The 12,201-nt window shown below is 31.7% G+C and overlaps 1 protein-coding gene across 2 annotated transcripts in view; it reads left to right on the top strand.

Annotated features, from left to right (window-relative positions):
- LOC139485131 (uncharacterized) overlaps nt 1-12,201 on the top strand; it is a 93,949-nt gene that overhangs the window by 25,162 nt on the left and 56,586 nt on the right. The window contains exons 4-10 of one of the 2 annotated variants that reach the window (XM_071269282.1): nt 1,610-1,780; nt 2,115-2,255; nt 2,926-3,039; nt 4,693-4,953; nt 5,480-5,600; nt 8,071-8,293; nt 9,029-9,187. In XM_071269282.1, coding sequence (XP_071125383.1) covers nt 1,610-1,780; nt 2,115-2,255; nt 2,926-3,039; nt 4,693-4,953; nt 5,480-5,600; nt 8,071-8,293; nt 9,029-9,187 — 1,190 coding nt within the window. The other variant, XM_071269283.1, reaches the window with a different exon arrangement.

Genomic DNA, 12,201 nt, shown 5'->3' with positions numbered 1-12,201 from the left:
GTCAAAGCGACAACAACCCAACCATAGAGTAGACAACAGCCGAAGGCCACCAGTATGATTGACAACTCTCATTATCACTAAACAATCAGAGGCAAGGTAGACCTTTAATTACAATGCCCCACCTCCTAATTATATAAACTGTCAATCAAATTCACCACATTACTTATCAACCTCATAATTATACAGACAATTCAATATACATCTAATTCTTAATACACAAATATTTGACCTCATAATTGAATACACAAATATATTAGATGTGTTCCGTATATATAAGTATGATAGATTTATTGCCTATTATTTTTGATCTACATTACATAAAGTGATTCTGTAAATTATGTCTGAAAGATAAATGATTAATGGATTAAAAAGATCTTTAAAAAAAGATGAAATATGAATATAAATATGAATATATAAAAGGTATTCAAGTAAGGCCTATAATTAACTTGATAAATTTCCAAAAATCAACAATTTAGATTTATTTTAGTTCACTTTTTTTTATCAGGATTTGGCTTGAAACAGTTTTAAAATTTTGAAACTTTTAATTATAACAAACCATTGTTTATTAGTTTATTCCCCATCAATCATTATGTTTATTTTAGTCATTTGAATTTTTATTAGAAGTGAATATATATTTTGCAATCAAGAAACAATCCACATTTCAATAAAATAAGTTTTTTTAATTTGTTCACATTGAAAAAGTACATTTTCAATGCCCTAGCTGTGTTGAAAAATACTTAAAAAATTTATCAAAAGGCACTCTACAACATTTAATCTTCAATGTCATATAACCCTGTTTCAACTTACAAAATGCCCCAAAACAACATTTTTAGATTATTTTTGTTCACACTTTAAAGTTCTTAGCTGTTGGTCTGGATTTTATGTCTTACAAGGATACATGAGGATAGTTGGTAACATTTACTAGAAGAATTTTTGATTTGCAATTTTTTGTTTTTTTGACACAGGTTCAGAACAGGCAACACTATTTGGATAAGATATAAACTGCAGTTTAAATTAAATTGTGCAAATTAAGAGACCCATATTATATAATTTGAGCTCATTTTATCCTCATACTGGAAAAGCACTTTTCCTTCTAAAGACCTGCTGTTAAAGCAATTTTCAGCAATAGTGCATTATTAATGTTCATTTTTCCCCACCATACCTTAATATGAAATTATTCAAACTACTCTTCTAATCTTTCCATGAGTGATTTCCATCACTTTGATTTTTTTAGAAAACTGGTTTTGGAAAAAAAAATTGTATCAGAAAATCACAAAGTTTTTAGATACTTTATGTTGTGCAAGGATTTCAATGAAAATCAATAAATAGAAATAACATGTTATTCCAAATAGAATTTCCATTATATATAATTAGTGTCTAAATTCTCTGTTGGACAATTCCAAATAGAATTTCCATTATATATAATTAGTGTCTAAACTCTCTCTTGGACACCATGATTTGAACTGTTTGCCAAAGTACATATGTTTACAGTTTAGCATTGAAAAAGCCAAAGGGTGCATAATCCTTAAAACAATTTGACAGTTAAATTTGTAGATCTATGTAATATAACTTAATTAGATTACTACAAAACTTTGTTTTTATTTTATAGCATTATGTAGTAAGAAGACTAATTTAAATGGAGCCTGTAATATAAAATATGGAAATGATTTTATAAGAACTAGGGCAGGTTACTATTACCAAAGTGGTGGATCATGTACAGCACCAGACACATGTAGTGGTTGTAATACAGGTTTTTATAGTGATGGCCCATACTGTAGAAGTAAGTTATAATATATTTATATTAAGATCCATTTTGTTATAATAGTCAAATGTGTTTTGTTAAAACAAACTTTTTCACTTTTTTGGTCTTTTGGAAAATATTGTTAGTGTTGTATTTCGACCCCTCTACCAAACAAATTGTTTTACATGCACACATATATAAATTGCAGTTTTTATCTATAATAATTCAAACTGGCATTTTGAAATTCTTATATGAATTAAACTTTTTTTTAAATTTTTCTCAGTATGGCAAAAATCAAAATTGCATTTTAGTTTAAGATGACAAATTTGCAATATAAATTTGCGAATTTACAGTATTTGAATTTATATTTTAGTATGTGGAAAGATAGACAATTGTAACCACAGAGTTTGTACATCTTCATCTGATCATCAATGTCAATGGTGTGAGGGAGAGCTACAACCAAACCGTTATTATAGAGCTTATACACAACATGTAGATAAAACAAAATGTCAGAGTAAGTACAAATGTTTCCTGGACATTTAATTATTTATGGAGTTATGTCCCTTACTTGTGATGATTATGACTTTGTGTCCCTCACACATGAGAAATCATAGAGTTATGCCCCTTACTTGTCATCAATATGGCACTGTATTCCTTACATATAGGATATTGTAGAGTTATGTCCCTTACTGGGGATCATTATGACATTATACTGCTTACATATAGGATATTGTAGAGTTATGTCCCTTACTTGTAATCATTATGACATTGTGCTGCTTACATATAGGATATTAGTGTAGAGTCATGCCCCTTACTTGTGGTCAATATGGCACTGTATCTCTAACATATAGGATATTGTAGAGTTATGTCCCTTATTTGTGATCATCATATCTGCCAACTGTTACTATTTGTGGGGGATTTCCCCCATGAAGGCTCCCAATTTGAAATTTTGAAATAGCAATTTTGTCCACCATTTTAAACAAAACAATCAATTTTACCATAGGTCATGTTAGTATAGCATTTTAAAAGCATGGAGTCTTGGAGAAAAAAGAACAACATAGTTTTAGGTGAGAAAAGTTACAAAATATAGCTTTGGCAACACACGTGATGAATTCTAAAAATCAGATTATTAATTGACTGTATAAGTTGGCAAGATGTTATCACTGTGTTTTATTATTTAACAGAGGCATGTTCCTGGAGGACAGATAGTTCGAGGTGTTTCCCAGGTGTATGTACTGATGAACTAGCTAGTAATTGTGTATGTTCTACCAACTTTGAAGGAACCCACTGTCAAGATAGTAAGTAATTTATTAAAAAAATGTGTAAAAAGTAAAATAGTGAAATCGAAGAAAATACAAAACGGAAAGTCCATAACCAAATGACAAAATCTAAAGCTCCAACACATCAAACAAATGGGTAACAACTGTGGTGAGTTGGACAGGAATTTGACAGTTTTTTCTGTTTCATTATTATTGTGCAGCGTAGTGGTAGGAGGTTTGAGTTTGTCCATCACACTCTACTTTCAATGCAATGCTGTAGCTAAAATGTCATTAATCCATTTCTATGATTTTTACTCATCAAGATATTTGCTTCTTAGAAGTGATAGTAAAAAAAATGATTTGATTTCCAAATTTCTGTTTATTTATATTTATTATGTTGACTTCATTTTGTACCAAACAATAATTGAATAATATAATTAATAATATGAAATAATAAGAAACTTCACTTATCATGAAGGTAAACTAGTACAATACATTCTATTGAAAACAGGCATTCTTCTTTGTGCAACACACAGAACATTAGAATACAGAATACACATGTGTTTATTAAAATTTTCAAGCAAAAGAAATTATGCAAATTCCATAATTAAAAATAATTCCAAGTTGAAATGATATAGCCTGTTTATTGCTATTTCAGGAAAATCTTCCTACTTTTCTGTGTATCAAATACAGAATGTGAGTTTTTATTTTGTCATAAATTTATCGGCAGCAGTCCTTTTGCGTCAATTACTGTTTTTCAGGGGTATCATTTGCGCCAAATTTTGTTTTCCAAATGTATCAATTGCGCCAATATTCGGAACTCATTTGCGCCAATTTACCTGTACACATATCTATAATAAGTATTAATGATTAGTATATATTTATTCTTATTTTTGGCTTTAAAAGTATCATATGTACGGAGATATTTCACCATGAAGATGAGCATCTGGAGAAAAATTACTTAAAATGCATTGACAGTCAATGTATTGAGAGGGAAGAAAAAATGTTACTCTGCTGAATATTTAATAAAAGATATGCCAAAAGAAAGACAAATAGAAGCATTTGCTGATTATGTTTTAGTCACATATGTTGATGACACAGTGCTTGTTTCCACCATGCGAATGGGCTGAAACTATCTACCGCAAGACGTACCAGTAAAGGGGCAGAAGCATTCCACGGGCATTATAACGAACTGTTTTATGCATTTCATCCTTCAATGTTTGTGTTTTTGGACAATAAAGTGAAGTAACAAGCTACTATCTACATTAAAGTACCCATGCAGCAGCAGTAAGAAGAAGATATGTTTCAGAAAAGGAAATTACATGGTAACTGCCAGTTCCAAGTCCGAAAAAAGGAGCAGGGAAGTCATTTTTCTTCTGATTGGCGCAATCGTATGTTTTATTTTTGGCGCAAATGATACCATGTAATTTTAAAACAGGTGGCGCAAACGTAGCATTGGACAAAAAAAGTTGTGGCGCAAAAGGACGCATTTTTGGCGCAAACGGATTTCTCCCAATTTATCACACAGTTAGACGTTATTTGCAATAAAACATCCACAGTAATGGCATTTGTTACTGATCAGACAGACAGACAACATTAAATCATATATAATATAGAATATAGTCATCAACTGCATATATTCATGTAAATGATGTATGTTGTTTAAATGCTTTTTGCAATTTCTTTTTTTAGTTAATGAAGCACCAGAAATTTTATGGAATTATTGTGAATTTACTGACACTGGTGGACACAATAAATTAAAGAATGATCCAAACTGGATCAAGGATAACCCCCACCCAATTATCTGGACAAATTTTGTGGCTTATACAAGGATTAAATTCGAGATAAATGCAAAGTATTTACAACCAGTTGTTACTATAGATTCCACTCATTATGTCAAAGATTTTAGAGTTGGTGTTATTGAGGAAAAAGTCACTCTGTCTTATTATAAAGGTTTGTAAATTTACAGCAAGTACTTTAAAAATAAAATGAAAAAAATAAAGGAACTATATCTATGGAAATTGATAAATTTCAGTTGATTTTGACACAGTTTTGAGGCCCCTCATGGGGGTGTCCAGGTCATCACATAATCAAAAATGTTTCACCATTATAATCACATATTCATTAATTATTTTTTTGAAGAAGAGCCCTAGATTTTCAAATAATTAAAAATTTAGTCTTGTTATCAAGTTATCATTTAAAAGTTTGGTCAGGTTCTCAAATAATCACTATAAAAATGTCCAAGTATAATCACATTATAAAAAATCCCATGAGAAGGCTCAGTTTTCAACAAATTTTGACAGAAATAAAAGAAATATGCAGAACTTCAGTTGAACAAGGATTTTTTGTCAGCATTTGGAAGCCTGCAACCAGTAAGACTGGGATTTGTTGTTGAAGAGTTAAAGACAGAATATAGTGGCTCTTGTTATATCCATATCATATATTTATATGACAATTAAAATATATTGTTTATTTTCAGGTTCTACATTTAAAGATGTAAAAACGGGAACAAGCCCTCGGATGGACAAAAATCAACCAGTAGATAAAAACTTAGAGACTTGGGACAAAGCGTCTTGGTCTGGATATGAACATGATGACAAGTATGTATATCTCTTATCCAAACTTCTTGGCCTGGATATGAACATGATGACAAGTATGTATATCTCTTATCCAAACTTCTTGGCCTGGATATGAACATGATGACAAGTATTTATCCTGCAATTGGGTGTTCTACTATACAGATACAGCCCTACAGATATCGCTATGCTGCATCTGTATACTATACAGATATCACTTAAAAGCTCTGCTCACTGTCGGACTGAGTATTGTATGAACCCGCATGACCTCAGAATGTGTATTGCAATCGCATTCCAATGACGTATCAATTGCGATACATCCTAATGATTAATCTAAAACACTATCCCACCCAGATCCTCCCTGATTATGCTGTATATATGTCAGTTGTTCCAATAACCAGTATGCTATATCTTTGGTGCCCTGACTGAATGCTGAAGGGTTACAGTGCAGATGAAAGCACCTGATTTACACTTCAAGACCAAGAAATATCAACTGGTTATAGTACATATAAAGAAATAAGGTAAACAGACACAGGTTTGGGAGAAAGAATCAGTTTAATATTTTCTTTGCATATCAATAAAGCAATAAACATATTTACAAAGAAAGCAAAATCAAGTTGAAAACTGTGGTTCAAAAGTACATAATAACTGTGAGTTCTTTGAACAATACAAAAAGATATGTGAAGTTGATGATTCTTATCAAATGGACATATGTATTATAAATGCGTATAGATCTTTAAGCAAATAAAAGTAATTGGAGGGTGGGAAGAAAATATTTTCCCAGAAAAATAATAATGGCTGCTGCAAGCAAGTGTTGCTCCAGGAATAGTTGAGCCTGTGTGCATAAAACAAAAGCCCTACTAATTAAGCGCTGATTGGTTAATTCAAAATTAGCTATGGATCTCATTGGTTAATTAGTATGATCTTAAAAAACAATTAATAAACGAGAAGCACATGTGGCAGTGACTTGGAAACCCCATTGCTAATTGGTTAAAATCCTAGACATGCAAGTGTCCCATAGTAACTACTGACTAGCATTCCAAAAAGTATTTTGTATTAATACTCTTTTTAAATAAAATAATTTCAATTTATAGTAAATAAATTCCCATAAAATGTTGAGCAAAATAGAAAGTTGTCTTTTGATATGATTTCTTTCTGATTATGCATGAATAACTGCCACTTGATATTAAGCAAATCAATTGATATAATTTCATGAATGCAGTCCACAAAATTTATATTTCTGGACAAAATCTACCAAATTTTGCTTGATAGTGTTTAGCTATGGAACCATATTTCATAGGTTCTTTAGTTTAAACATATTTATTTATAGTGGATTGGGAAACAATTACAACTATATAAATCCCTTTCCACTTTGTGGGTGTGAGTGCTGTCTTTAAGCAACATTAGCCTACTCTTTTTCGAAATCTAAGGATTTCTTTTACATGCGAGAGATATGGGACAATAACCCTAATGTCCCTTGAAATGAGGAACTCAAAAGTCATGTGTAAACAAAAATTCTCTATGTAGTGATATTTGACACTTTTCTATGATAAACAAGTGACTGAGCTTAACCATTTGAGTTAATTTAGAAAGTAGAGGAACACAGAATAAATGTGTAAAATCTATGGAGCTATTAAATGTGTCAAAGTATTAAATTTTCAAAGATCTTATTGTGTTAAAAATGGGATTTTTTACCATGAGGAGCCGCATCACAAAAGGATACTCAGGGTTTGCTAATTTACTGAAAAAGTAATCTCACTTCATGCCCTGAAAATTTAACTACATATGTCAAAATGTCTCAGCTTCGAAACGAGCAATCACACATATTCAAGTTAACAATATGGATTGAGCAACAGAAGAAAACGTTACCATTACCGCCTATGGAGAAACTAATACGCATCTATAACCATATGGCTCTCTCTTAACATGGTTCAGCCATTTATAGTCCCCTTCCAATGGACTATCATTGTATCATACCATACTCGTAATGGTGTCAGGGGAGAGCCTAAATTCAGTCTCATAAATTTTCTCCCCCGGAGTAGGGAATGAACCAGGAGCCTCTGTGTTAGTAGTTCGATGCGCTAACCAATACACCACGGCTCTCCTAGGTCATAGATCCTTTGTGAACCAAATAATTAGAAAAAAAATCACAAAAAGGACCTAAGGTCTACCATTCTTCAGCTTGATAGTGCTCCATGAGAAGAGGAAGACCCCTTCTGATTTTGGGAGTAATTGAAATATAACGTCAAAGATCACCGCATAAATAAATAGTCTGAAAAAAGTTCTGGAAGGGCCTTTCCTTGCACCCTATAGTCCATTGTTTCAAGTTGATGAATAGATGCAATTTTTGTCAAGTTTTTCTTTAATTATTTTTCTTTGTTTAAATATATAAAATATATATTTTTTTCATGTTGCAAATAATATTTTATTAACAAATGCATACTTGAGACTCTCTCAAATACATTATTAGTAGTATTCATGCTATCTTTTACAGGGTGATTGTTGCATTTACATCTACCAATGGAGGATATGTTAAAGTTGCTGATCGAGAGCAGAGCGTATGGGACAAGGTCACCAATACTTATTACTACAATGGTCAAACAGCTACAAGAGAATTTGAGTATCACTGGGATTTAGTTGATCCAGTCCATTGTTCAGTCACTTCAGGAACATCTTGTTCCTCATTTGTATCTACTGCAACAGATATTACTAATAATGTAAGATGTTTTGATAAATCTACTATTTTGTTTTTTTCTTTAAAAAAATCTGGCATGTATAACCTGTTTGAGTTCTATTAATCTCATCACTGATGTGCAACAGTGCAGTTGGTGTTGTGTTGATATCTCAATAGCATGAGTTTGAATTCCTGCTTTAAGGCCAAATAGAAAAAAATATGTGTTTCCTATTACATTTTTGAGAAAAATAGGGTAGGTAGGTAGGGATTTTTTTTTTATTTTACAATATTTTTTTTTTACATTGACAAACATGATTGAGTCATTGGGAGAGAAATTCTGACTTTGCTTATTGAAAAATGACAAAAAAACTTTAAGGTTGGCTAATTACAAGCTTAAAGTATAGGGTACGTAAGGAGGAAATAGGAAACACACATATATTTTTATTTTGCTAACACAAATTTGTCTTCACATAAGTCCTCTTGTGTATAACTATTGTGATTCCTGTAGAAGGATCACTATACCCTTCTCTAAATGCTTTGACTTTTTGTTTAACATTCTGTTTCTCTTATACTTGTAGATAACTGTTTACAGGACTATGTTTGATATATAATGTAAGCTGTTAAGGCACATATTGGCCACATTGACCCCCTATTGATGTTATAGCTTTTGATTGTTAACCATTTACTTATGTAAACTGAAATTTATCCAAACTATTGATACATTTTTTGCCTTTTTTGTTATTTGAGTTAATCTGACAATCTTTTGTATGTATTTTAGCCCAGCATAACATTTACATGGGGAGGATGGTCAGACGCCTTAGCTGGAATCGATCGTTTCGAATATGATCTGTTTGAACTTAAAGACGTTGGTACTAAGTTGGTTGATGGCATGGATAAAAAACAGAGTAATGCAAATGTTTCTGCTACAGATTCATCTGTGAGTAATTAAGAGTTATTTTATTGATTTATTTGATTTTATAATGTAATGTAAATTATTATATACTAATCGGTAAAAACTGGTTAATTGTATATGAAATATTCTCAATGGCAAGCATACTGTTGATGACTCAAGATTGCATAGGTTTTATCAAACCTGAACAGAAAATTATATTGATAGGGGATTAATTGAGGAATCAAAAAAGCCAAAAAAATATAGGGGTCAATGTGCTTGTTTTCCAGATATTAGCCATTGTAATTTTGGCAGGAAAATGTTCTCTCTTGATTTTCCGTAGCTTTATCATTGACCAGTTAAAGTTCTCAAATACTATTAAAAAATAGATAAAATTTTTATTAGACTTTTACAAATGGCTTATAATTATACATGTAAAAGATTTATAAAAAGAAAAATGGGGGTCCATGGGCAAATTTGTTTTAGGCATTCAAATGGATATACCCAGAGGATTTCGAAAATCTGACAAAAATTCTGAAACATGACAAGCAAACATCCTTTTGTATCACTAGCCAGTTAACACTAAGGTTGTGAGTTATAAACCCACAAGGTGCAGGTGAACTAAATTCCAATCTTAATTGACTAGGATTTTCATTTTTCCTACTGAAGATAGGTGGTTGTTATCTGTCACTCTCGCTTCCTCCACCAATAAAAACTGACAGCCACTAAGTAGCACAATAGTGTTGAAAGTGGCATTCAAACACCAATTAATCAATCAATACATGTATAACAGCATGTTTGTAGAAAATGCAATTGCAAAAACCTTTGTAGAAGGAAGCCCTTTGAGAAATCATTTAATTAAAATTTGCTATAAAAGTTAATTTTCATTGATGTACTAAAATTTTTTTTTTATCAAACAAACATAGGCAAGCTGACCTTGACCTAACTTTCAGTTTTGTTATGGTCATTACATGGATTCATGTAACATTAATTTAAGACTTTCATGTGATTTAACAGTCGGCTCAAGACCACAATTAATGACCCTGCTTTTCGTTGTCCACGAATATAGTTCCTTTTAAGGTGAGAGGTACGTAAATGAACGCCTCTAGCGGAAAACGGGAAAATAGGCGTTTGTTGCTATGAGAGTTATCTCCCATACACCATAAAAAATATTTCAAGATGTCGGAATATATTTCGCTTCGTCGAAATAATGGTCAATTTGGTGGAAGAGTATTGAATGCATCTCTTCAAAAATATAGCTAAAATTGAAGAATGTAAAATAGATATCTTGTAACAGTTAAACAGTGCTTTCCGCCAATAAAAATGAAAGAAACTTGGCATGTCGTGATGGCCGAAGAGCGACTGAGTTGGGTTTACTAATACTAGCTGACCAACTTAAAGCTTGCATATAAATTATGTTTCTACAAAACTGTTTAAAGTACAAAGAATGGGTCTCGCAACTATTTGTTTATACCTTGGGGTAACTGTCCATTCATGAACTTACTATATTACGCCGGTAATCGTAGACTCACGTAAAAAATCGGGAATGTTGATATGTGACGTAAAAAGTAAACGAAATGTAGTATATTGATAAGAATATCATAAACACGTACATGCATTACACACGTAAACTCCCACAATAACAAATTAAAGCTTACACTATATATTGTCATTTTATTTATTGCAATTCCAAAGCAAACTTTGTCACGGACTTACATTCAGTCATTTGCATTCAAAGAAATAAATTTTCCCAAAACAACTGTCAACGTGCGTGAAAACGGCTAGGATGTCGTATTCAATCCTCGACACAAAAAAAAAAAAAAAAGGTTAATACTTATATTTTTTAATTTGATATTCCTGTTGTAACTGTTATATGATCTTTTATTAACCATTTTCTCATATAAATATAAACATAAATCTTTCTTTACAGTGCTTTCTTTCACGTCCGCGATATGGTCTATAAATAGAATTTGAAAATGAAAGTACTAGTGACAAATAATTTATATTTAGTAAAAATAAATATTGAAAAGCAAAAGCGTTTAATTGCTTTCTGTGTGACATGAAATTTGTAAAATGTAATGTCGGAAATTACTTCAGACGGGTAAGCAAGAGAAAGTGACAATAAACTTGAACGAGAATCGTAATGACTATAATGGTGATGGGACCTTCCGCATGAACAAACGGGAACTCCGAAGTAAAACTGTCTTTCAAAATGAACGAAAATTTAAAAGAAATGAATACACGTTGCTTTTCAGTCAATTTGAATTGAATGGAACATTGTTAATTACAAGCTTCCAGTATGAAAAAGCGGCAAGGGAAAAATATAGATCCGCTGATTGAAAATTACGGCTTTACCGCCACTTCAAAAATAAAATAATTAGCAAAGTATATATATTACACTGAAGATATAGAAATTCATTTTAAATTGCGCAAAATTTCGGAATTACATTTATTTCGGTTTCAGTTGATACTGTTTATATACAAATGCAAATGCTGCTATAAAAATTTAGAATTAGAGTTTTTATTTTTGCTTTACGTATTTCTTCTCAATTTTCGCAAAACTTGCAAAAATTCTAAAGTACTAACAGGAATATTGTTGGCATGAATTACAAGGTCCATAATGCTGTTGGAGATTTCCAATCTCTGCAACATCTAATACATACCTGGGAGGCATTACTTTTAAGACTTGTCCGTCTGTCCGTCCATCGTACCGTCCAAAATTGGTTTTCGTTCTCTAACTTTAGTTTGCCTCAAACAAATGTTAGAAGACTTATACACAATGCTGATTACCAAAACAAATCACAGATCTAGTTTAAATTTAAGTGGCGTATCTTTCAAAGTTTTTTAGTAATATCACTTTATAAAATCAAATGCAAGCGGGCGCATCATCTGTGTCCCATGGACACATTTCCCCATTTATTTACCATTGTTGGTCTTTTGGCCGTTTTTCGTTTTTTCACATGACATTGTCAGTATGTTTTATAGGATTACAAGTTTCTATTTCCCATTGCGCGGTATATTTCGCCTCCAATATTGTGAAGCAGCGCGAATGTGAACATTGA

The sequence above is a fragment of the Mytilus edulis genome, chromosome 8, assembly GCF_963676685.1.
Source record: "Mytilus edulis chromosome 8, xbMytEdul2.2, whole genome shotgun sequence".
Classification (NCBI taxonomy): Eukaryota; Metazoa; Mollusca; class Bivalvia; order Mytilida; family Mytilidae; genus Mytilus; species Mytilus edulis.
Note: the sequence above shows the minus strand (reverse complement) of the source record. Positions and strands in the feature narration are given on the sequence as shown.